Consider the following 27234-nt stretch of genomic DNA (forward strand, 5'->3'; position numbering starts at 1 on the left):
CTAAATGGAAAAAGAGTCAAAGTGGGATTTAAAGTAATAAATAATAAAAACTGGAACTGATTGCTCCCTCACTATTGGTATGGTATTTGTATTCCAATTTATAATTCACAATATTGGTTACCCACAAGTGTAATGAATATTTTTCAGAAGTGAGATGCTTCTGTTGGAATGATTTGGATTCTAAAAGCAGAGCTAGTTAAAAATAGCTAAAGATTCAGTCTGGCTAATTCACAGTATTTTTCAAATTTAGACAAATGCACATATGTTGGACAATCACAACTTGCATGAATACAGTTCAAAATAACCCAATGCTTTTGACAAGATTGCATTCAGTCAAAAGTTTACACGGACACAAAGGAGATAGCCTCGCCTCAACACACTGAACTCTGTTCTTTCCAATAGCTGGCTAAAGCAACAGAGTGAGTGGAAGTGAGTATTGAACCCAAGAAAGTGGGAGGAAGTGAGTGAGTGACTGAGTGAAAACAAGGGTAGAGTTTGAAGGTTGCTGGATCACTACAGGAAGAAGGCAACGTGAAAGTGAGTTTAAAATCAGAGGCAAAGTACTGTAGATGCTAGAAATCTGAAATAAGAAGGAAAACGTTGTCAGAACTTTGCAGGTGAAAAGGCAGCCTTAGTTTGGCGACAATCCATTTGAATCTGGGAAAAGTTAAGTGAAAATAAGAGAAAGGACGATAGGCAGAAAGGTTATGAAGTTCTGTGAAATAGTTGAAGGCAGGAGAGATTAAATGATAATTGGTCAAAATGGGAGAGAATAATTGAAACATTTGTAAAAAGTAAATAGTAGTTTCCTCTGTCTTGTTACAATTTTCACACATTTCTTTATTTGCTGTCTGCTGTTTCCATATTTGGTTCAGTGCCACCATTATGATTTACTAATCATTTTTTAATGTTCAAATAATTATTTTTATCATAATTCTTATGTTCACTTTTCCTTTGGTAAATGTTTTGTTTGGCCAAAGCTTCTTTTAATATTTGTGAGAACATGTTCATTTCTCCTTAATTGGGAAATTCACTTTTGATTTCTCTGTAGAAGCTTTCTCCAGCACACAGCAGTGGTATCCTCTCATACCTGTACGTATTGTTGCCTTTCAGTTCCAATACAGAGACTTCTAATAATCATAAGCTTTCTCATACCTGGTGTTCATCAGCGTAGTATAATGGGTGAGCAGATAAGCAGTTAATTCTAGTCAAATTCCACTTAGAAAAATGTTCTTTACTTATTTGGATTATTTTTGATCGCTTCAGTAGTTTTCTTTGCTCTTTCAGGTTCAACACACTACTTGCATCACTAAAATGAAGACCAATGTGACCTTACCTAGTCATGTGGGAAAACAACCTTCCCCCATCTCCCATGTCACATGCTTGCTTTGCTAACTCAGTAATTAATTTCACTCATTTTTATAGTGAGAAGTAAAGTAACAATCATTAAATGAATGAAGTAAATCCTTTGCAGTTTGAATTATTGGTCACCAAATCTTGAGAAGCACGTTACATTACATTGAAAAGCATTTCAGATATCACTCTCAAACATACATTACTATGATAAACCTAGCATCTCTTTGAAATGGCAATTAATTACATCATTTATGGATGGGCAGGATTTCCTTGGTGAATAAACCTATATTTTCAGCTCTACTTCCATTACTCAGAGGTTACATGGCATCAATACTTCACTGGCTAAAAAAATGCTTTGGTAAATCCTAAAGGGAATGTGAGTAGCACTTTATAAATGCAAGTTACTTCATTACTTAATCAAGATTTTAATGACTGACCTTTGCACTATGCCAACAGGTTTTAACATGCACCTTAATCTTTGTTAGCTCTGAAAACAATCTCTAAATAATGAATACCTACAGAACAGAAATGATGATTCATGATAATTAGTTATCAAGCTAGACTTTACCTTTCAGTATTCAATGACTGAAAGCAGCGGCACAAGTCCCTCAGCAAAGCAGCAACTAAACATTATTGCATAGGAAGAGAACAATTAGCCCCATTCAATGTAAAATGGAAATCAAAATTATCCAATACATGTGCTAATTTATATGGTACATTTTACTGCAGAAATACCTCTTGTTATCATGGGTCAAGATATCAACTGCACTGGATATAATTGTGCGATTTGAAATAACTGTGCTGTGAGGTTGTAATTTCTTAGCTGAGGACAAAGAGGTAGGAATGGAGCCAGTAGGGCTGTAATCTTTCTACTGTCATGACAGGTGAAACTCCAGTGGAAACTGTTAAAGATGGTGAGAGCATCAGATGAGATACGGAAGAGAGCACCGGGTAAGCGAACCAAACACAAGGCAGGCAAGAGTGCCAGGTACAAGACGGAAAGAGAAACTTTTACAAGATAGGCAAAAGCAGCGGATACAATTGTGAGAGCACGAACAAGACAAGCAAGAGCAGCAAAGACAAGGCAGACAAGAGCAGTAAATCGGAATCAGACAAGATTATCAGATGAGATAAATAAAGATTCTAGAAGAATGCATTCATTTTTAGGGCCAAAGGTTGTGCTTCCATGTTGTATATTTATGAACCTATAATTCAAAGGAAATCATCTTATATCACTTTGAACATTGTTTTGACCTGTCTTGCAACTCTTAAGGACCTGTATACTCTAAATCCCATTTTCTCTTCCATATCGCTCAATATCCTCCCATTTATAATGTTTTCTTGCCTCTCCAAATGTACATATTACATCTTATCTCTCTGAACTGAATTCTACTTTCTTTTATGCTCAACTGACCATTCATATCTTTCTTTATCACTGTCAACCACATGGCCAGTTTTTGTATCATCTGCAAATACCTTTATCACATCCCCACATGACAAAATATCTTTATTTGCAGATAACACAAATCATTAATATGCATTAGACAACGTAAGTCTTGAGTCCTAGCCCTGTGGAAATTTTTTCTTCTAATCACAAAGACACCTGTTAAATATCTTTGCTATTACACTGTCAGTTTTCCACTTTCCCTTGCATCCAGATGGGTTCTCGGTTTGGAAGGGACACAACACCTGTTGCTCATATCATCAAGAAACCAGTTACACTGTAGAGGAGTTAGTTGTTGGTTGTCTTCTGTAACTGAATATTAGAAAATGGTTTTGAATTTGACAGTGCCCATAAGATTCAGATCAAAATCTGGGCAAAAGAAGTTATATTTCTCTACAAAGTGGAAAACAGGGTAACAATGAGCTGAATACAAATTCCCCAAATTGTCCTTATATGTAGTGACTAAAGCTGTGGGACATGAAGAAGCTAAAGGGGACATGGGAACAGCAAGCTGAATTTCTGATGAATCCTGAAGGGATGAACAATTAACATCTAAGGACACAAACTAAGATCACTATGGTCCAAAACTTTTGTGTATACATAATGTTTTTCTGTCTTTTGAAACGAAGATGAGTAATGTGTTTAACATTGGTCACAAAGGGCAGGCTGTAACTTCAGACTGCTGGCTTGTGAAGCATTGTGATGTCATCAGCTGTGGCCTGGCTTGACGTGGAGGCCTGTAAATCCAGGATAGGAGTGATCAGCTGAACTCTGTTCAGCTTTGACTTTGTGAAGCCTCTTGAGTTCCTCTCCTACAGCTTACTTAAAGCATTCAGACAATACATTTATACTCTGTGAACAATTAACCATTGAATTATGTTTTGATGTCCCCAGGCTTCTGAGATAAGAGATAATCCATTTTGCTGAACAAAAGTAAAACAACATACAGTACAGTATGTGGAAAAGCAACTTTATGTGGTTAGGTCACACACTAGACATGATCTCATTGAACAGTGGGGAGGATATTTCTGGAGCAGCTGTTCAATGTTTTAATGCTGCTTTATCACACCAACAGGCAAATAATGGTATCTACATACCTTGACGACAATAATTTTCTGTCCTATTGTCACCAGCACCACTTATCATATTTTAGCTAAAGTGATCTCACTAACTAATCTTGTTAGTGGCGATTCCTTAACATTGTTTCTGCCTTCTATTCCCACGTTGCTTAACACGGCAATGTTTTGGCTAGTTTCTGAAGTTTTCATTACAATGCCAAATTGGCTCACACAGCAACATGGTCCTTCTCAATTATGATTCATTGGTGAGGGTGGGTGGGCTGTGTAGGAGTAATGTTCAGCAGATATTGCTACATGACTGTTTCTTGTTGCTCCTGTACCTATTCCTGTCTCTATACTTACTTTTGCCTCCACTTGATATTTACCAACCACTTACTATAAAAATAAAGCACCATGGAATTATGCTTGCAAGATGGCACCAGTGAACCACGGGAATGTTCTGCAGGCCACATACAGTACCTCTTACGAAGTATACCTCTATTGAATTACTCTCACTGCAATGCGTAGAATGTAATTTCTCTTTAAGCAATGTACTTTTAAATTGGCTTGATGAACTATAGGTTTCACAATCATCTGAAGGGCTTGGTCGACGAAACGGGTATTGCACCTTCAAGCAGATGAAGGTTCATCGCCATGACTGGAGGTGAGGCAGGAGTGGGGGGGGGGGGGGGGGAATTCCAAGCCAGGCTAAAATGCAGAGGGATGAGGCCCCTTCTATCCTGCATCTTGTTAGCAAATGTGCAGTTGCTGGAAAACAAAATTGAGGATTTGAGGGCAAAATTGCTGTATTGGAGGAAATGAGAGATTGTCAGAGAGGCATGGCTTTCTTCAAGCACACCAGAAACAGCCATCAGACCCGAAGGCTTCTCGATTTGTAGAATGGACTTAACTGCTGATTCAGAAAAGGCAAAAGCAGGAGGTGTGGTGCTCTTGGTGTGCTCTGATTTGGTGGTTTTGTCAAACTCGTGCCCCCCTGACCTTGAACACCTAATGGTCAAATGTCATCTATTCTACTTACCTAGGGTGATTTCGCTCCATAACCCCGACTGCAGTTTACATACCACAGTTAACTATAATCAAGCACTTGAGATACTGCATAATGCTGTCTCCAAACAATAAACAGTCCATGCCAACAGGTTTGTTTGAAGAAAATGCAGCCCAATTACCATCAGCATGTAACCCTGTAGCACTAGAGGTCCCAACACACTAGACCACTGTTATACTGAGAAAAGGAGTGCCTACCTCTCCATGCCCAGACTGCATTTTGGGAAATTGGACCACCTGGCTGTCCTTCTCCTATCTGCATACAGGCAGAGGCTAAAGAGCAAGGCTCCGGAAATGAGGACAACGAAGAGGTGGTCATGGGAGGTTGAGGAGGGGCTTCAGCATTGCTTTGAGTTGGTGGACTGGGCCATGTTCAAGGACTCATCTGTGGATCTGAATGAATACACCATGGTTGTCATGGACTTTATTAATAAAATAGTTGTAGACAATTGCGTCCCCACAAAATCATTTACAGTCTTCCCCAACCAGAAGCCCTGGATGAACCATAAGATCTGCAATCTGCTGAGAGTGGATGAGAGGCATTCAAGTCTGGTGACCAAGGAAGTTACAAGAGGTCCAGGTATGATCTCCAGAAAGTCATCTCACAGGTGAAGTGGTAATTCCAGACTAAACTTGAATCAACAGGCCAGTTGTGGCAGGGCTTGAATACCATCACCTCTATAAAGCTAAATCATGACAAAGGCAACAACAGGGCTTCGCTTCCAGATGAGCTCACTGCCTTCTATGCTCACTTTGACCATCAAAACATGAGGGAGCCATCACAAACTCCCATAGCTCCCGATGATCCTGTAATTACAGTCTCTGAGGCTGATGCGTGAGCAGTCTTCAGGAGAGTGAACCCATGAAAGGCATCCGGCCCTGATGGGTTACCTGGCCAAGTACTGAAAATCTGATCGACTGGCTGGAGTGTTCAATGAGATCTTTAAGCTCTTACTTTGGCAGTCTGAGGTACCCACCTGCTTCAAGCAGGCTCCAATTATACCAGTGTCTAAGAAAAACACGGTAACCTGCCTCAGTGACTATCACCCAGTAGGACTTGCATCCACAGTGATGAAGGGTTTTGAGAGGTTGGTGATGATATATCTATTCCTTCCTGAGAAGCAACTTGGATCCATTCCAATTAGCCTTTTGGAGTTATAGGTCCATAGCAGATGCCATCTCATTAACTCCTTACTAAACCCTGGAGGATCTGGACAGCAAAGATGCATACATCAGGATGTTCTTTATTGACTACAGCTCAGCATTTAATATTGTCATACCCTCAAATCCAATCAATAAGCTTTAAGACCTTGGCATCAATGCCCCTTGTGCAACTGGATCCTCGATTACTCACTTGCAGATCTAGTCAACTTATATTGGCAACAACATCTCCTCCACAATCTCCATCAGCACAGCTGCAAAACAAGGCTGTGTGCTTAGCCTCCTGCCTTACTCACTTTTCACTTATGACTGTGTGGCTAAGCGCTGCTCCAAAGCCACATTCACACTTGCTGATGACACCGTTGTCATAGGCCATTTCAAAGGTGGTGATGAATCAACATATAGGAGGGTGAGTGAAAACCTGGCTGAGTGGCGCCATAACAGCAACCTCTTTCTGAATGTCAGCAAGACCGAGGAGCTAATTATTGAGGAGGAAATCAGGGGTCCATGAGCCAGTCCTCATCAGAGAATCATAGGTGGAGAGGGTCAGCAATTTTAAATTCATGGGTGTTATTATTTCAGAGGACCTGGCTCTGTCCATTAAAGATTCAATTTATTTTTTCTCTCTTAACCATTCATTTCCCTTTTTAAAAACAATGATTGAATCTTTCATAGAACATTATAGCACAGAAACAGGCCTTTTGGCCCTTCTTGGCTGTGCTGAACCATTTTTCTGCCTAGTCCCACTGGCCTGCATCTGGACCATATCCCTCCATACACCTTTCATCCATATACCTGTCCAAATTTTCTTAAATGTTAAAAGTGAGCCCACATTTACCACTTCATCTGGCAGCTTATTCCACACTCCCACCACTTTCTGTGTGAAGAAGCCCCTCCCCCATGTTCCCTTTAAACTTTACCCCCTTCAACCTTAACCCATGTCCTCTGGTTTTTTTCTCCCCTAGCCTCAGTGGAAAAAGCCTGCTTGCAATTAACAAATCTCCCCTCATTCTTCTACGCTCCAGGGAATAAAGTCCTAACCTATTCAACCTTTCTCTGTAACTCAGTTTCACAAGTCCTGGCAACATCCTTGTTAAACTTTTCTGCACTCTTTCAATCTTGTTAATATCCTTCCTGTAATTCAGTGACCAAATCTGCACATAATACTCCAAATTCGGTCTCACCAATGTCTTGTACAACTTCAGAATAACATTCCAACTCTTATACTCAATACTTTGATTTATAAAGGCCAATGTACCAAAAGCTCTTTTTACTACCCTATCTACCTATGACACCATTTTTAGGGAATTTTGTATCAGTATTCCCAGATCCCTCTGTTCTACTGCACTCCTCAGTGCCCTACCATTTACCTTATATGTTCTGCTTTGGTTTTTCCTTCCAAAGTGCAATACCTCATATTTGTCTGTATTAAACTCCATCTGCCATTTTCAGCCCATTTTTCAGCTGGTCCAAATCCCTCTGCAAGCTTTGAAAACCTTTCTCACTGTCTACTACATCTCCAATCTTAGTATCATCAGCAAATTTGCTGATCCAATTTACCACATTATCAACAAGATTATTGATATAGATGACAAATAACAATGGACCCAGCACTGATCCCTGTAGCACACCACTAGTCACAGGCCTCCACTCAGAGAAGCAATCCTCCACTACCACTCTCTGGCTTCTCCCATTGAGCCAATGTCTAATCCAATTTACTACCTCACCATGTATACCCAGCGACTGAATCTTCCTAACTAACCTCCCATCTTGTCAAAGGCCTTACTGAAGTCCATGTAGACAACAACCACTGCCTGTCCTTCATCCACTTTCCTGGTAACCTCCTCGAAAAACTCTAATAGATTTGTTAAACATGACCTACCACACACAAAGCTGTGTTGACTCTCCTTAATAAGTCCCTGTCTATCTAAATACTTGTAGATCCTATCTCTTAATACTCCTTCCAATAATTTACCTACTACCGACGTCAAACTTACCAGCCTATAATTTCCTGGGTTACATTTAGAGCCTTACTTTTAAAGTCATCACTTCTCAAAAAGTTAGATTTGAACTGTGTAAATAGACTTTAACATTTGTTAACCTGGACAAATAAATAACAGTGAGTGATAGTGAACAGTAATAATAATATTTGTAGAAGCTGTTAAAGACCCTTCATACATGTCATTTTCCATATCTTCAACGAACTTTCATATGCATAGAAGAGCCAAATAGAAAAAAACCCTTCATTCTAGGACTGTCAATATTTGCTGGAAAATGGTTTCAATGATTTTATGACGAGTGACCTAGGTTCTGTCTTAATAACAAAGTAGGGGTGCCAAAATTAATTAAGCATTTTTTTTCCAATAACAGAGTTTGTTCTGTGAAGCTGCAGTAGAGGGATTCAAAATCTTTAAGGCTTTTGAATGAGCAAATAAGAAGGAATTGTTTCCACAGGCAAAGGCATCCAGGGCCAGGGAACACATATTTAAAGTAATTTGCAAAAGGACCTCAGAGGAGATGAGATGACACTTATTTTTACCCTGACTACACATGTCTGCACTGACTACAAAAAATCTGGAAACAAATTTGAAAATAACTTTCAAAAGGGAATAAAATAAACTTGTGAAAACAGCAGTTTGAAGGGCCAAGCTCAACAATCTGAATGATTTCCTTCTGTGCTATACAATTCAATGGAATAGGAATGTGTCAGATTGACTGATTCAGAGGAAATTGTTTTACATGTCATTCTGCACTAAACTGCCCATGCCCATACTATTCCACTTCATTGCCTTCATATGTTCCTCTTCAAGTCAATCCAAGGGAGAAACCATTTTCAGAAGATAAACAGAAATAACAAACTGTTTTCTTATTTCCTGATGAAGGGTCTCGGCCCGAAACGCCGACAGTGCTTCTCCCTATAGATGCTGCCTGGCCTGCTGTGTTCCACCAGCATTTTGTGTGTTGTTTGTTTCTTATTTCCTCTTGGGTTCTGGAAAGTCCAATCCTCTTCTCTGCACCCTCTGCTCATCCCACACCTTTCCCCTCAAATAGGACAGACTTTAAAAGTCAGCCGTGCAGTGCTATCACAAGTAGGCTGAATGAGTGCGGCTTCCACAACGTTCAAGAAGCTTAGCACCATTCAGGACACTGCAGTCCAGCTGATGGGTATCCCGTTCACTACCATTCACTTATTCCACCTGGACACACAGTACAGCAGTTTGTACACCTGCAGCAACTCACCAAGACTCCTTAGACACTATCTTCTGAATCCACAACTCCTACCAGCGAGGTCACGGGCAGCAAAAGCAGGGGCACACCGCCACAGAGAAGTTGCTCATCATTGCATCTCTCCCCAACAGCAAAACCCACACCTCAAGGATTGAAGCAGTAGAAGAAGGCAGTTCACCATTACCTTCTCAAGGGCAATTAGGGGTGGACAATTAAATGCTGGTTCAGTCTGCAAAGCCCACATCCTGTGGTTGAATATAACAAAAATCGTTCAACTTGGGTGGGCGGCCAGATCAATGTTCTTCACACGAGTCCATCATCACTCATGTGTTACTTATTGGTCCTGATTTACAAACTGTAAACTTGATATGAATTTGTCACTTTAGTTACCTAGTTCTGTGCTATAGTCGCTATGTTGAGTGTGCTACCATTACAGAACCATCTAAAAATATTATTTAGGTCATCAAACTAGGTCTTAAGATTTTATACTCAAACCTGCCCAAGAGACTAATCCAAATGATCATTACTGTCCATGAACTTGCTTCTCATGTGATCAGTCCTACACTTTCCTTTCAGTCTAATCATTTTGCTCTAACGTGTGTGTGTAGCTTCATTCAATATTTCTAATTATCTTGGATCTACTAAATATTCAATCAGTTCTTATCCTAGCAAAGCTGCTGTTCTTTTCCTTTTTCAGACAACCTTAAGATTGAGGATGATTTGTTTCCACTTTTATTTTGTGGATATTGAGGCCAATATGAAATCCAGACTCCAAACCCTTCCATAAACGGAGTTGTTAGACAGGAGTTGTTGGACATTTGTGAAGCGGTCCTCTCCTTCTTCCTCATACACATGTTCCTAATGCACGGTCTCAAGATTCCTGATACCATCCCAAATGTTTTTTTCCCCACTTTAATTAGTCACAGACCAGCGATTCCCGCGAGACAATGAGTTGTTGCATTTTGTCAAGGAGGCTTACAGCACATCCTTAAATTCTTTCTACAGCTGCTAATCTCTTCACCTGAGAGAACTTGGAATAGGATGTCTACTTTGGGAGTTTGGTGTTGGGTAAGGGACCTGTCCAATGTAGCCAACAGCTTCCTATATTTATGAAGTGTTAAGTGCGGGCTCACTTTTAACATTTAAGAAAAACTTGGACAGATACATGGCTGAGAGGTGTATGGAGGGATATGGGCCAAGTGCAGGTCAGTGGGACTAGGCAGAAAAATGGTTTGGCACAGCCAAGAAGGGCTAAAAGGCCTGTTTCTGTGCTGTAATGTTCTATTGTTCTATGGTTCTATATCATAAAATAAAGTACAGTGTGTAATAGAAATATTAGAAAGAGACATATGATGCCTCACTTGAAGTTTTCCAAAAGGGTCACACAACTTAATTGCTTCTTTAGAACCGCCATTAATGACTAATTTAGCTTTCCTCCTTTTAGAAGAGCATGACCAATCCAGCTTCTATTCAGTAAATGATTTAGGGCCTCAGTCCAGGGATTGTTAACCTGAAAGGAGAGGCTGACATTCATTCACCTAACCTTCCAGTGAAATTTGTACCTTTGTGGTTACTGTGTCAGTAAAAGGTCTACACACAGAAATCCCAACAAAACGAAAAAAAACCCCATCAGAATCAGGTTTAATTTCACTGGCATACGTCATGAAATCTGTTAACTTTGCTACATTTTTACAATTTACAATATTTTACAACATTGAATCACAGTGGATTTAATTTGGCCTTTTTGACAGATCAACAGAAAAAAGACACTTTTGTGTCAAAGTAAAAACAGATCTCTACAAAGTGATCTAAGTTAATTAAAGACATAAAATAGTTGATTGCAAAAGTATTCATCCCCTTTAATATGACACAACAATTCATCACGGGTGCAGCCAGCAGGTTTCAGAAATCACATAAATTAGTTAAATGGAGATCAATGTGTTTCAATTGATCGTAGTAAAAATTCACCTTAATCAGGAAGGTCCAACTGCTGGTGAGTCACTATCCTAACAAAAACAACACCATGAAGACTAAGGAACACTCCAACCAATTCCATAAGAGGTTATTAAGCACAGGTCAGGAGATGGATACAAGAAAATTTCCAAGTCACTGAATATCCCTTGGAGGACAGTTAGGTCAATCATCAGGAAATGGAAAGAATATGGCACAGCTGTAAATCTGCCCAGAGCAGGCCGTCCTCAAAAACTGAGTGACCGTGCAAGAATGGATCTAGTGAGGGAGGCCACCAAGAGACCGACGACAACTCTGGAGATGTTACAAGCTTCAGGGGGTGAAATGGGAGAGACTGCGCATACAACTGTTGCCCGGGTAATTCACCTGTCACAGCCTTATGGGAGAGCGGCAAACAGAAAGCCTCTGTAGAAAAAACTCATATGAAATCTTGTCTAGAGTTTGCCAAAAGGCATGTGGGAGACTCTGAAGTCAGCTGGAAGAAGGTTCTATGGTCTGATGAAACCAAAATTGAGCTTTCTGGCCATCATACTAAATGCTATGTTTGACATAAGCCAAACACTGCACATTATCAAAAACACATTATTCCTACCGCTAAGCATGGTGGTGGCTGCATCATGCTGTGGGGATGCTTCACTGCAGCAGCCCCTGGAAGGCTTGTGAAGGTAGAGGGTAAAATGAATGCGGCAAAATACAGGGAAATCCTGGAGGAAAACCTGAAGCAGTTTGCAAAAGAACTGCGACTTGGGAGAAGATTTGTTTTCCAGCAAGTCAATGACCCCAAGCACAAAGCCAAAGCTACACAGGAATGGCTTAATAATAACAAAATTAATGGCCTGGTGTGGCCAAGTCAGAGTCCAGTCCTTAATCCAACTGAGAATATGTGGCTGGACTTGAAAAAGGGCTGTTCACTCATATTTCCCATGCAATCTGGGGGAAAATTTGCAGTGTCCAGATGTGCAAAGCTGACAGAGACCCATCCACACAGATGCCATGTTGCAATTGCTGCCAAAGGTGCATCTCCATATACTGACTTGAAGGGAGTGAATACCTAATGCAACCAATCATTGTGTAGAGATCAGTTTTCACTTTGTCATGAAAGAGTCTTTTTCTGTTGATCAGTGTCAAAAAGCCAAATTAAATCCACTGAGATGCAATGCTATAAAACAATAAAACATAAAAATTTCCGAGAGAGAGAGAGTGAGAGAGTGTGTATATATATATATATATATATTAGTTAAATTAAATAGGTAACACAAAAACAGAAATAAAGAAAGTAGTGACGTAATGTTCATGGGTTCAATGTCCATTCAGAGAGCAGAGGGGAAGAAACTGTTCCTCAGACTGAGTGTGCGCCTTCAGGCTTCTGCACCTCCTTGCTGATGGTAACATGAGAAGAGGGCATGTCCTGGATGGTGAGGGTCCTTAATGATTGACATTGTCTCTTCTCCTTGAAGATGTCTTGGATACTACAGAGGTTAGTGCCTATGATGGAGCTGACTAATTTTACAACTCTCTGCAGCCCTGTGCGGTAGTCCCCCTCCCCAATACCAGGTGGTATTGCAGCCTATAGAATGCTCTCCATGGTACATCTGTAGAAATGTGTGAGTGTTTTAGGTGACACACCAAATCTTCTCAAACTCCTCATGAAATGTAGCCATTGTCTTACCTTCATGCATCATAAGTAGCAGTTACAGATCATGATGCCATTCCTACTTTGTTATTTCAATTTTTCATGGCTTTTAAATTTCTCCCATGGATTATTTATTCTAAATATTATGCAAAAACAGGCTATTGAAGGTACTATGCGATCTGGATGCTGACTGTGTATGATTTCTGCAGTTTCCACACTTCGCTTTTGGCCACGTGGACTTTCCCTGCTGCTTTAGTTTTCTCCCACATCCCGAAGACATGCTGGTTGACAAGTTAAGAGACTTCAGTAAGTTACCCCTACTGTGGGTGGGCACTGGGAAAACCAGGCCTTTTTGCTCCAGATTCCGGTCTCTTGTGCCTCCATTCTAAACATAATGTTCTCAAAAACAAGCAATAAAATTACAAAATATTGAAATAGGAACAAATTTTGGGTTGATTAATTTAATAAAAATGGGATATAAAATTGATATTGTAGTCTGTGATTTGTATTTTCCATTTTATTTTGCTAGATCTGCAGTGTATTTTGGACCTTTCAGGTTTCTGGAGGAACCAACACTGGTGTAACCACTAGGTGGCAAACTAAGCTCATGGAGCATCATATATACGTGTGGCATCTTGACTTGAAACGGCTTAATCGTCATTAAACACCTACAAAGTAAATTTCATTCTCAAAGTACGTATATGTCACCATATACAACCCCGAGATTCATTTTCCTGAGGGCATCCTCAGCCAATCTACAGAACAGTAACCACAACAGGATCAATGGATGATCAACTAGAGTGCAGAAGACAACAAACTGTGCAAATATAAATGTAAATAAGTAACAACAAATAATGAGAATATGAGATAATGAGATAAAGAGTCCTTGAAAGTGAAATCATTGGTTGTGGGAACGTTTGAATGATGGAAGTTAAGCAGAGTTGCTGGGGGATAGTAACTGCTTTTGAACCTGGTGGCGAGAGTCCTTAGGCTCTTGTACCTTCGGATGGCATGAGCTGGGTGGTGGATCTCTGATGACAGATGCTGCTTTCACAGAAGTCACAACCTATCAACCAGCATGGGTTTGGGATGTGGGAGAAAACTAGAAGACCCAGGGAAAACACAGGTGGCCACAAGTAAAGTGTGGAAACTCCAGAAATCAAACTCAGGGATAGTAAATGAAAAGTCTGGGCAGGGGTTTGATTCCAGCTCAGAGAGTTCCGCTGAGGCCAGAGCGCTCTGCTGGGGTCAGAGGTCCCTCCAAGTCTGGAGGTTGAGGCCCAAAGGTTAAATCTGTGATTGGTAAGTCTTGGGGTTGATAGGCAGAGCGAGGAGAAGCGCGGAGGGCAGAGCCAAAGGTTGAAGGCAAGTCTGAAAGTAGGATCCTAAAGGTTGAAGACCGAAGATAAAGGCCAAAGGGATCATGGGGGCCCAGGTAATCAGTGTTGGAGGGCCACACAACTCAGGAAGTCAGGGCCCAAAGGTTGAAGCTGTGATCAGCGAGTCCTGGGACAAAATCTAAAGTTGGAGGCCTGCTGTCTTCTAGTCTGAGAATCTGTCGCCAAAGACTGGAGGCCTGGAGGTGGCCTGTCGTGGGGATGGGGTGTGTGTGAGCATGAGTGTAGGAAAGGAGTTTGTTTTGCTGCTGTTGGCTTCTTTTGTTGCTGCAGGTGTTGCTCTGCTGAACTTTGTGGGCACAGTGTGTTTGGCACCAGAATGTGTGGTGACACTTGCAGGCTGCCCTCAGTGCACCTTTGGTTGCATTGGTTGTTACTGGAAACAATGCAGTTCACTGCATCTTTTAATGTACTGATAAATAAATGCATCTGAATCAAAATCTCAGTTAGCATTAAACCCTGTTATGTCTGCAGCCCCCTCCTTTGTGAGAATCGCAAGATCACTATTGATTTGGGTCAGGGGACCCAGGAAATGAGAGAGAGATGTGCGGAATGTCTCGCTCCCCCGGCGATATAAAGCTACGGGACATAGCTATTGTCTCCGGAAGGCGAATTTGTGGATTGTACTACGTGGAAGCCCTCAGGCAAAGTGGGCTGGTTGACGGAGGGATTGCATCACCCCCAACCTGATTGACATCTGAGACCCTGTGAGTCAGGATAAAAGATGGTCTGTGGGAACAGTCCCTCAGACGCACCAGAAGAAACGCTAGCGATCCCGTGATAGTGGGAAGCCATTTGAAGGAGGCCATGTGCGTTCAGTTCCGTTGCCTGGGACTGGTGGCTGGTACCACAGAAAATGGCTTTTAGGTAACAACGGGGAAACCAACTCCCCCGACTCAAAGGATTGGCATCATAAAAGATCTGGGCAAGTTTAAACTGTCTCTCTCTTAAACCCAAAATGCTGCAGCTTGAACGAACTAACAGTGACTGTTATATTTCCATCGGACAATACATTATCCCCTAGACAACGACAGAGCTATTTCTTATTGATTGTTATTATACCCGCGCTTTTAGATTTAGTATTGACGACGTATATTATCTGTATGTTTGCATTAATCTTATTTTTGTGCCCCTTTTGTCAATAAATACTTTAAAAAATAGTACCATCAGACTTCAATGGACCTCTCTATCTTTGCTGGTAAGTGACCCAGTTATGGGGTTCGTAACAAAGTGGGAGTTCTCATCTTGGGATTTGACACCAAATTGGGAAGCCAGTGAATCGGGCTTGTAAGTCCAAACTTGGATCTGGTTACGCAGGTAGCCAGACGGGAAACCAGCAAAGATGGACGTGGGTGAATTTATAGAAAACCCGACTCTGGAGGCGCTAGAGGCAGCCACCAAATCGGACTTGATAAATTTGGTGAAGGGGTTAAACCTCGCAGAGGTGAGGTTGTCAATGAAAAAGCGGGAGGTGCGAAGGGCAATAACTCAGTATTATATTGGGAAGAATGTGTTTACAGCTGAGGTATTGGAAAATATCCCTGAACAGGTACCAGCTAGTGGGACGGCTCAGTTAGAGTTGGAGAAATTAAAGTTGGAACATGCAATTCAGTTAAAGCAGCTGAGAAGGAGAATGAATGAGCTGAGAAAGAGAGGGAAAGAGCTGAGAGAGAGAGGGAGTATGCGCTCCAGCTAAAGGTGAAACAAGAGCATGAACTTTGGTTAAAACAGCTGGAAGCAGCTGAGAAAGAGCAAGAAAGAGCTGAGAAGGAGAGGGAGGCAGAGAAACAGAGGAAACATGACTTGAAGATGGAGAAGTTACGGCAAGAGCCACGAGTTCAGGGGTCAGACCGAGAGGAGCGGTTCAATGTTAGTCGAGAGTTGAGGTTAGTACCTCCGTTCGAGGAGACGGATGTTGATAGTTATTTCTTGCTTTTTGAAAAAGTGGCAGTGAATCAGAAGTGGCCCAGAGGTCAGTGGGTGGTGCTATTACAAAGCGTGTTAAAAGGGAAGGCACAGCGGGCATATACCGCATTGGCCATGGAGGAGGAGGAGGAGGAGAGTTATGACAACGTAAAGGCAGCCATTCTCTGGAGTTATGAGCTAGTACTGGAGGCGTATAGACAAAAGTTTAGAAATTTAAAGAAAGGGTGGAATCAGACATATACTGAGTTTGCCTATGAGAAGGGTGTGCTCTTGGACCGTTGGTCCAGCAGAGATAGTGGAAGAGGATTATGGGCATCTCAGGGAGTTAATTCTGATTGAGGAATTTAAAGGTTGTGTTTCGGAGGATATCCGGATGTATTTGAATGAGAAGCCAAATAAGTCCATCTCAGAATTTGCTAGGTTCGCAGATGAATATGCCCTAACCCACAAGACAAAGTTTTCCTCGAATAAAAGTTCCCAGAGAGACTGTGGGAACGATAGAGAAAGTCCGCCGGCTGAGGCAGAGGTCCTGCTGGGAGCTAGTGGTAAGGTTGAGGGGGAAGGGCCAGACAGCCAGAGATTTCCGGGCTTGACCTGTTTTAATTGTGGAAAGGGGGGCATATTGCATCTCGGTGCTTTGCTCCGAGGAAAGAGACAGGAAAAGGGAAAGCAGCAGTCCCTATTGGATGTGCCGTGGTAATCAGTAAATGGACAAGAGTGCCCTGGGTAGACAGAGTTCAAGAAGGGTCTGAGACTTGTCTGTCACATGGAACCGTGTCTGTGAGGGAGGGAGACACACCAGTTCCAGTACGGATCTGGAGAGGCACGGGGGCTGAGCTGTCGTTGATCAGCAGTAAGGTACTAGAGTTTGGTCGCAAGACGAGAATGGTAGCTGTGAAGGGGATAAGTAAAGGGACAGAAATGGTGCCCTTACATAAGGTCATTATGGATTGTGAGCTGGTGTCTGGACCAGTTGAAATAGGGGTGCGATCAGACTTCCCGAGAACTGACGCTGACGTCCTTCTTGGTAACGATTTAGCCGGTGGTAAGGTTTGGGCAGCAATGACGATGACAAGCCGGCCGGTGAGTGCTGTGGCCCCACCCCTAGATTCCAAGATCTACCCCGTATGCGCGGTCACTCGCAGCATGTCGAGAAAGGCAGCTGAGAAAGGGAGCAGTTTATATCCAGCCAGTTTCGATTTGGCCGAGACGTTTTTACCGACCCTGTACCACGAGGGTTTAGAGGGCGGTAAAACGAAGAGTAGTAAAGTGGAAGAGAGTAAGGGAGAGGAGGTAGACCAGCCCTTAGCGAGGAGAAAAGTTCTAGAGGCAGAAAATAAAGATGAGGAACCGATAGAGCGGTTAAGAGGTCCAGAGTTGGACAGGGATGATCTGTCTGGTTTGGCAGAACTGTTTGAAGAAGTTGAAAATTCTAAAGGTGTTCCCGATAATGAAATGAGGGCAGTCCTAGATGAAAAGGATGCCATTACCTTGAAGAAGTCTGCTGGGTTGGCAGATGAGGTTGTTTCAGCCCGCGGGGTTGAGTTTACTCCGGAAGGGAGTTGCCTAGGGAGTACCTGGGAGGATCGGGGGAACTTAGAATTTGAAAAGGGTACGGGTATTGAAAGCCTGGAAGAGGCCAATGTCCCGTTTGAGTGTGTCCACGATGGGGATGCACGTGGTACTGAACCTAGTAACGGAGCTCAGAAAAAGTCTGAGGTATTTGATTCAATTGAATGAGACGGCCGTCCTTGTGGGTCAGATAGAGTGAAGAAAGGGTTAACCTTGGTAATAGTGGGAAGTGAGAGTGCCCAGGTGTTTGTGCTCGAAGGTGTGTTAAAAGTTAATGCAGAGCTCAAAAATGGGGAGATAAATATTATTATTGAAGGAAACAGGAAATATGTAGTTCCCAAATCAAATGAAGAAACTTTAAACCCTGCAGATCACTTACAGATTAAGCCGGGAGATGACGGGGGGGGGGGGGGGGGGGGGCGTGCTATTGTTATTCCAGAGTGTGGTGTGAAAAGGCAGAATTTGAAATGCTGCTTGAACAAAGAGTTCGAACTGAAAACTAATAGCCTGAAGGGTCCTGACGAGAGGGCTAGCCACCTGTGTAAAATTAAAGAATTGGGTGGAAATTCAGAAGATGGTCTAAGTTTGGGACATGGTGTTGATAAAATAACCCCTATGAAAGAGGTGGGCAAGAGTTTACCTCGCCAAAGTACCCAAGCTCCCCACGTGGGAACTAACCGGAAAAGAGGCGACGGTTAAGGGGGACACTATTTTTAAATAACAAAGCTGGTTGTACGGGATTTTGACAAAGCATGTGAATAATAAAGACAACCCCTTGGAAGCCTGCCTGTTAAGTTTGAAAACAACCAAACGATTAGTATTTACATAAACTTTTGTAGATGCACATAAGCTAGGATCATAACTCCTTAGTTTTGTTGCTGAAGGGAGGAAATAAAAATAGGTGGTTAATGAATTGACGTCTGATGCTACAAGACTTTAGTAAGGTACAAGATCTTAAGATATTAAAGGAAGTGACACTGTAATCATCAACTGTTTGGATGCTGAATTGGATGTATAACTGTATTACTCTGTAGTGAAAAGGAAAAGCTTTTGTATTGTGTTAGATTCCACAATCCTGTAAGACTCTGTGCTACTTCGTTTTAATCGCTGGTAAAAACGCGTCGAAGAAAGGGGGTGTTATGCCTGCAGCCCCCTCCTTTGTGAGAATCGCAAGATCACTATTGATTTGGGTCAGGGGACCCAGGAAATGAGAGCGAGATGTGCGGAATGTCTCGTTCCCCCGGCGATATAAAGCTACGGGACATGGCCATTGTCTCCGGAAGACGAATTTGTGGATTGAAGACTGTATTACGTGGAAGCCCTCAGGCAATGTGGGCTGGTTGAGGGCTGGTTGCATCACCCCCAACCTGATTGACATCTGCGACCCTTCGAGTCAGGATAAAAGAGGGTCTGTGGGAACAGCCCCTCAGATGCACCAGAAGAAACCCTAGTGATCCCGTGATAGCGGGAAGCCATTTGAAGGAGGCCACGTGCGTTCAGTTCCATTGCCTGTGGCTGGTACCACGGAAAATGGCTTTTAGGTAACAACGGGGAAACCAACTCCCCCGACTCAAAGGATTGGCATCATAAAAGACCCGGGCAAGTTTAAACCGTCTCTCTCTTAAACCCAAAATGCTGCAGCTTGAATGAACTAACAGTGACTGTTATATTTCCATCGGATAATACATTATCCCCTAGACAACGATAGAGCTATTTCTTATTGATTGTTATTATACTCACGCTTTTAGATTTAGTATTGATGACGTATATTATCTGTATGTTTGCATTAATCTTATTTTTGTGCCCCTTTTATCAATAAATACTTTAAAAAATAGTACCATCAGGCTTCAACGGACCTCTCTATCTTTGCTGGTAAGTGACCCAGTTACAGGGTTTGTAACAACCCAAACAGCTAGAGTGGTGCTGACCTTGTCAACCTTCCCAGGAATATCTTTGGATGGAACAACACTGTCACTGCACAAGCATGCTGGCCAATAGATTTGCACCTCATACTTTCAATGTAATACAGAAAGTACAACCAAAAATGTTGTAAATTGTCAGTCAAAGTGTGGAGAAAATAAATGTTTCAGATCAGAAAAAGCCATTTGCACATTTGTTGCTTGGCTTGCCAAGGAATTCCAACATTGTCTATTTTATAAGAGATTTCTAGTGTTGTGGCATTTTGCTTTCAAAAATCTTTCATGTTCCAGAGTTAAACAGAAAACGCATCAGTCTTGAAAATGCAGCGAAGGTAAGTTTACCTGAGGCAGAGCATTCATTGAATACAAACTTTAATGAAGATTAAGCTGATAGGTTCTAAGTTTTGATCTCAGAATAAGATTAATGTAGAGCTTTGCGTACCTGTATTTTGATTGTTGCTCAGGCAACCAATTTTCAACTTCAGTAGTCCAACTTCTAATTTTTGGGCTGTTGGAAGATATTTAAGAGATACAAATATTTCTCCAATGACCTCCTGAAAGAACCAAATACAATAAAAATGACTGAAAATGTGATGTTTATATATATGCATTGTTCATTACAGGCTTAAATAATTATGAAATCTATTGCTCAAGTTGCTATTTTAATACGTTTCCATTATAAGATTCCTGAATGTGTATCTTCTACAAATATAAGGCATCTGTCAGACCACACAGAGTATTGTGAACAGTTCTGGGCCCCTTACCTAAGAAAAGATGTTCTGACAGATGTTCTGACAGAATATCTCCTCTGGAAATATTCCAGAGGAGGTTCACAAAAATGCTCCTGGGCATGAAAGGGTTAATGTGAGAAGCGTTTGATGGCTCTGGGCCTGTACTCACCAGAGTTTAGAAGACCAAGATTCTTATTGAAACCTATTAAATATTGAAAGAGTGGATGTGGAGAGGATGTTTCCTGTGTTGAGAGAGTCTAGGATCAGAAGACACAGCCCCAGAATAGAAGGAACAGAGATGAGGAAGGAATTTCTTTAGCCAGTGAGTGGTGAATCTGTGGAATTCATTTCCACAGGTGGGTGTGGAGGCCTAGTCATCGGGTATATTTAAAGTGGAGGTTGTTAGGTTTTTGATCAGTAAGGGCATTGAATGGAAGAATGTAGAAGAAAGAGGTGAGGGAGATAGTAAATCAGCCATGATGGAAGTTTCAAAGGGCCATATGGCCTAATTCTGATCCTATATCCTATGACTTATAAAATTGCAATACAGTGTGTTCTTTCTTGGTTTTGTAGCAGATCCACTGAGGAATACTTTTCAAAGAATATTGAAGAGCATTGGCATAAAATATACTAATGTACTGTACTGGAAAGGCAAAATAATAACACCTATACCTTTTGAACACTCTGTAAGTCTTCACAGAATTCCATTGTATTTGATAAATCCAAGTTGCTCAATGATATCCTTACTTCCCCTAATGCATCACATCGTGAGTATTTGTCAAAATCCCAGACCTGGCAAGAGATTATTTACAAGGAGTCATATTGCATGAAGAACTGAAGTTCATACAAGACAGGACACAAAATATGAACAGGAGGTGCATTACCCATTCTGTTTATTGGTGAAATAATAATGTTTATTTTTATCCTGCTAGTGAAGTGAAACTTTAACATAATTTATAAAAAAGTGTATGTGACATCTTTGCAGGCTCTCACTGCCCCTAGCATGAGACTGAGAGAGGAATCACTGGATCCTGGGGCAGGTTGAAGTCTCTCAATCCATTTCTTGACATCCTCATGTTGTGCTGGTGTGTACTGTTGCAAAGAAACCTGAATGCTCTCAGCTGCTGAAAATTTTAAGGAAATTACGATACTAATTGATCCAGGCCATTATGTAATGACATCCAAGTCTTCCAGTCTGTGAATACCTTCATTATGTAGTTTCTCCTCCCCAAGAAACCAGATGGTTGGTGATTTGATTGATGCAATAATTTAGCTGCTTTTTCGTTTCTTTTGAAACTTCTGTGGAGAACTTTAGAAAAATACAAGGCTGCTAAATTTAAACATGAGCCTGAAAGTTTGAATTAAAATAACAATTAGCAAATGCTCGAAAGGTTTCTGCTTTAGTCCTGTGGAGGGGAGAGGAATTGAACACGAAATGGCAGTACTTAGATTCATTTGAGAAGATTCATTCAGCTTCTCAAATATAATTACAGGACAACAGTGAGGGAAGCTTGGTGACAGATCTTTAGGCCAGTGAGTACAGCCATGGGCATTTAGAATCAGAAGAGAGGAGAGAGGGGCAAATACTTTTAAAGAAAAGGTTTAAACCGAAAAACTACATTTTAAAATTCTCTTACTGCCCAAACAGCCTGGACTATTTTCAGAAGTAGCTCTACTTTGTTGAAGTACCAAACGTTTGACTGAGAAGAGGAGGATTAAAAAAATTCAGTTGATCAAGTGTATGCACAGGGGTATCTTATTCAATGCTTGAGTGCTAGGCTTCAGTTCTTTGATAACTGACCAAGCAAATTGCTCTGCTCTAGACAGAGTCATCAAGTTATACATCATGGAAGCAAGCCTGCTGGCCCAATTCATCCATTCCAAACAAGGTTTCTGTTGCAATGGGCAGCTGAGGAAGCAGACCCATGAGCAGGACACAGGCACAGAGATGGACTCGGACTTGACTTGGACTCAGAGCCAGGACTTGGACTGGACACTCAGAGCCTTGACTTGGACCGGACTCTCAGAGCCTTGACTTGGACCGGACTCTCAGAGCCTTGACTTGGACCAGACTTTCAGAGCCTTGACTTGGACCGGACGCTCAGAGCCTTGACTTGGACCAGACTTTCAGAGCCTTGACTTGGACCAGACACTCAGAGCCTTGACTTGGACCGGACGCTCAGAGCCTTGACTTGGACCAGACTTTCAGAGCCTTGACTTGGACCAGACACTCAGAGCCTTGACTTGGACCGGACGCTCAGAGCCTTGACTTGGACCTCACTCTCAGAGCCTTGACTTGGACTGGGGCTCAGAGCCAACAAAACAAACAATGACAGACCACTCACATCCTGGCTCAGAGCAGCGGCAAAATAGCCAGACTCACTCTGCAGGAAATGAGGCAACAAAAAAAATGACAGACCACTCGCATCCTGGCTTGGAGCAGCAGCAGAACAGGTGGACCCACTCAACAGGAAATGAGGTGACAAAAACAAACAATGACAGACAAAATGTATTTTGATGCGGAGAAGGTCATGAAGACATCTCTTATTCTTGGCGGCTTGGAACATTCATCACTGCCCTGACTATGGTAATGGACCAGCCTCTCAGCTCGACCCAGGAACAGCGGATGACAGGCTCTCGACTTGACCCAGGAACAGCAGATGACAGGCTCTCGACTCAACCCAGGAATAGCAGACGACAGGCTCTCAGCTCGACCCTGGAACAGCAGATGACAGGCTCTCAACTCAACCCAGGAATAGCAGACGACAGGCTCTTGACTTGACCCAGGAACAACAGATGGCAGGCTCTTGACTCGACTCATTCTCGGCAGCCCGGAACGAGTATAGCCGCCCTGCAGAGGTGACGAACCAGCAGCGAGCAGATGTAAACCGGCGCTTTTTACGCTGACCAGTTCGAATGAGGATCAGGTGGCCCAATCAAGGAGCCCAGTGGAACACGGGGAAAAGGAAATTAACTGAAACAAGGAGTCAACAGACTGGACCGTGACAGTTTCTTCTTGAACCAGTTAAATTTGCCTGCATTTGGCCAATATCCTTCTAAACATTTCCTGTCCAATGTACCTGCTCAAATGTCTTTTAAAACATGGTAATTGAACCTATCTCAATGACTTCTTCTGGCAGCCTGTTGCATATGGCCGCCACACGTTGTATGAAAAATATCCTCCTCAGATCTCCTTTAAGTCATTTCCTTCTTACTTTAACCCAATCCCATTTAGTTTTAGTCTTTCCTATCCCGGAAAATGACTGACAATCCATCTAACCTATGCCTCTCGTGATTTTATATACTCTATAAGGTCATCCCTCAGCTTCCTTCACTCTAGGGATAACAGTCCAGCCAATCTCTTCAAATAATGGAAGTTCTCCAGACCCAGCAACATCCTTGTGAATCTTTTCTACATCCTTTCCAGCTTAATCACATCTTTCCAGTAGCAAGGCTACAGCACTGCAAATTATATTCCAGGAGCAGTCTTGGACTGCTGGCACATGGTGTCCTAACTCTTGCCAGGTCCTGTCAAAGCATATGCTTTCTTTGCTACTTTGCCTACCTGTGGTAGCAGCTGTGTCCATCCAAAAGAGTGACCGTCTTCCATTGTACTGTCGAGCTGTGCAAGTGGAGAGTGAACTTTGAGGCTATAGAGTTCTAGCTTCCACGCTGATATGACCACGATGTTGTGTTTGACTTTGAAAGCTTTTGGCTAGCGGTGATGCTCAGTGTTGATTGTTTCATGCCATCTACGACTTTGATAAACTTCCCTAGAAGCACAGCAGGGAGTATCCTGACTGGTTGTCTCACAGCCGGGCAGGGTAACAGCAATGTCCAAGCAGGGAAAAGCTTGCATACAGTCCAGTCCATCACAGGAAAGGCCCTCCCCATCATTGAGCTCATCTACAAATAGCACTGCTATTTCCTGTTCCTGATTATTCCCTCTAAAAGCTTTCCCATGACAGAGATAACACTGACCTATCTGCAGGTACTGCATTGATCTTTAGATCCTTTTTTGAATAACGGTGTTTCCATTTTTTCATTCCTCAAATGCGTTCCATATATTTGGAAAATTTAGCCAGGACCAAATGCCCTTTGATCCTTTAAAATATAGTTACTTTCCTTCACTTTCTTAATTATTGTTAGTCATCTATGAGAAGGCATGTGTTTGGATGTTATCTCCAGACACTTTGAGGCTAATGTGTCATTTTAAAATTTTGACTCTCACTGTATTAGGCTACCATTTACCTTTAGTTGACTCATCCTGTTAAAGGTTGGAATACTTTGATAATTGTATTTGAAAACATCTTCCTCGAAATCTCATTGAAACTCAACGTTAGCAGTGATGAGAGCCAATTATTCAATAAGATACTTGATTATTTTCCTGTTTGTCATCATGCAATGTTTAGTGGAAGTAATTACTCTATCGCCCACTTGGTTCTTGTTACACAACTAAAACCAGCAAGATGCATTATCTAAGCAAGGTATTACAATAGTGTTTCTAGAGCCATGTCAAGACATTTGCCATTATAATCCAAAATCATTATAATATGTAGTTTCTAAATGTGTATTTGTTATATTTGTGAATTTTATTTACAGAAGGAGAAACATTTAGGATCAAAGAAGCTCCAGCACTGCATTCATTCTTTCACACTGGGCTGTGATCTTTGTTTTCGTGGAAGATGCTGTGTATAGCAAATGACAAGAAGGGGAAAACAGAAGTGGAAGACAGAAAAATCAAGAGGAATAAATAAATGATGCTATAGTGCAAAATAATATTCAGGAGACTAAGAATTACAGATAAAAAAAGACTAATCTGAAGTGTGGAGCATTCATAATAAAGTAGATGGGTCAATGAACCAAATACAGATAGAAAAAATGCACAGTTGGGTTTAAGGCTGAAGGGGATGAAGAATGGAAACCTGAATGTGTAGAGCTATTCAGTATTTAGGAAGGAGAGGAGAAAGAAAACAAAAAGAAAGGTGGTGGGGTAGCGTTGCTGGTTATACAGGAAATCAACACAACACACACATAATGTTGGAGGAACTCAGTATGATGGGCATCATCTATGGAAAGGCATAAAGAGTTAACGTTTCGGGCCAAGACACTCCATCAGGACTGGAATAAAGAGTCACTGGCCCAAAACATCAACTCTTTATTCCTTTCCATAGATAACGCCTGGTCTGCTGAAATCCCCCAGGTGGGGGGTGGGGGGGGGGGGGCGGGTGTGAGTGTGTGTGTGTGTGTGAGTGAGAGAGAACCTGAATTTCCAACATCTGGAGAATCTTGTGTTTAAAATGAACACAAGAGTGTGGAGATAGATTAGATCTCATGATGTGGAACCTATATCAGTAGCGCTAAGAAATACCACTGGACAGTTTATTAACTGATGAATGATAAATTAAAGAGGAAGGTGCAACAAGACTCAATAGTCCTTGCACACTAGCTAGAAGCAAGTACAGCAGGCAGCTGAGAAAACAAATGGTGTGTTGGTCTTTGTAGGCAGAGAATTTGAGTACGGGGACAGGGATACAAGACCATAAGATATAGGAGCAGAATTTAGCCATTTGGCCCATTGAGTCTGTCCGCCATTTCATCATGATCTAATTTTCTCAGCAGTAATCTCCTGCCTGTTCCTGTATCCTTTCATGTCCTGACCAGTCAAGAATCTATCAACCTCTGCCTTAAATATACATAAAGATATGGCCTCCACAGCTGCATGTGGCAAAGAATTCTGCAGAATCATCACTCTCTGGCTAAAGAAATTCCTCATCATCTCCATTCTAAATGTACCCCCTTTATTCTGGGGCTGTGTCTATAGGAAACATCCTCTCCACATCCACTCTATCAAGACCTTTCACCGTTCGATAGGTTTCAATGAGGTCTTCTGTATTCTAATGAATACAAGCCCAGAGCCACCAGACAGTCTAATAGGGCAATGTAATAGGTGGAAATGGATGTAAATGCCAACATGGAAAGAGTTGGCATTGCACACTGGTCGAATAGACCCTGCACTATACCCCTCCATATGGTCCCCAAGTCTGATGGTGGTCGCTGCCCATTTGGTGGTTACTGACGCTTTAATGAAGCCACCACCACTGATTATTACCCAGTCCCACATATTCAAGACTTCTGGGCACATTTAGCCAGAAAGTTAATTTTTTCCAAAGTCAATCTAGTTAGGGGCTGTGATAACCCTGTTTGGCCTCTGAGTTCTTGCACATGCCATCTGGCCTGAAAAACTTTGCAATGGCTGATGGACTCTGTATTAAAAGACTAACATTTTCTTTTTGTTTACCTGGATGAAGTACTTGTTGCCAGTGCATCCAAATCCGAACATGTACCTCACCTCTGCATACTTTTCCAGCGCATAAGCCAACATTATCAACCCTGGTAAATACTAGTTCAGGTTGCCAGCCATTGACTTGCTCGGCCATCAAATCTCTGCAGATGGTGCAAAACACCTCCCATCAAAAATAGCCTCTATTATGGATTCCCCACTGCCCTGCACTACTAAAAACCACAGGGGTTTTTAGGCATGATGAATTTCTATCACTGATTCATCATGCAAGCTACAGAACCTGTATAGTGCACTTGAAGACAACATTCCTAGTCACATACTTGACTGGTCAGTGGAGATGACCAGAGAATTTGATGATACCAAGCTACTGGCCCAGAGGTCCGGGCTGACCGAACAGCAGTCACAGACCTGCGGCTGTCTGACATTAAGTTCAGGGAAGCTGGGGTTTCTCCACTATGCAGAGTCTCAG

General features: G+C 42.0%; 2 protein-coding genes across 13 annotated transcripts in view; one reads left to right on the forward strand and one right to left on the reverse strand.

The window, feature by feature from the left end:
- syt19 (synaptotagmin XIX) overlaps positions 1 to 27234 on the reverse strand; it is a 48780-nt gene that overhangs the window by 2926 nt on the left and 18620 nt on the right. For 4 of the 5 annotated variants that reach the window (XM_059975911.1, XM_059975915.1, XM_059975914.1 and 1 more), the window contains 2 exons: positions 21134 to 21253; positions 20173 to 20284 (listed from right to left, as the gene is read on the reverse strand). In XM_059975911.1, coding sequence (XP_059831894.1) covers positions 20173 to 20284; positions 21134 to 21253 — 232 coding nt within the window. The remainder of the gene's footprint in view (positions 1 to 20172; positions 20285 to 21133; positions 21254 to 27234) is intronic. The other variant, XM_059975912.1, reaches the window with a different exon arrangement.
- Positions 9 to 25658, forward strand: LOC132397305 (uncharacterized). 8 transcript variants are annotated; one of them, XM_059975920.1, is made up of 3 exons: positions 12512 to 13222; positions 13446 to 13749; positions 14788 to 20095. In XM_059975920.1, exon 3 carries the CDS (start codon positions 17125 to 17127, stop codon positions 17977 to 17979), a length of 855 nt encoding a protein of 284 aa, XP_059831903.1. In that variant the 5' UTR covers positions 12512 to 13222; positions 13446 to 13749; positions 14788 to 17124; the 3' UTR covers positions 17980 to 20095. The 8 variants fall into 8 exon arrangements, 7 of the variants coding, with proteins under 7 accessions (XP_059831903.1, XP_059831904.1, XP_059831900.1 ...); XM_059975921.1 differs by having other exon boundaries at positions 13446 to 13609; XM_059975917.1 differs by having other exon boundaries at positions 12512 to 12760; positions 13074 to 13222; positions 13446 to 20095.

The sequence above is a fragment of the Hypanus sabinus genome, chromosome 7 (assembly GCF_030144855.1).
Source record: "Hypanus sabinus isolate sHypSab1 chromosome 7, sHypSab1.hap1, whole genome shotgun sequence".
NCBI classification, from domain to species: Eukaryota; Metazoa; Chordata; class Chondrichthyes; order Myliobatiformes; family Dasyatidae; genus Hypanus; species Hypanus sabinus.

Bases quoted from the DNA above. Each gene is read 5' to 3' on its own strand.
- LOC132397305 (XM_059975916.1), top strand. From the start codon at position 17,125: ATGGTAGCTGTGAAGGGGATAAGTAAAGGGACAGAAATGGTGCCCTTA.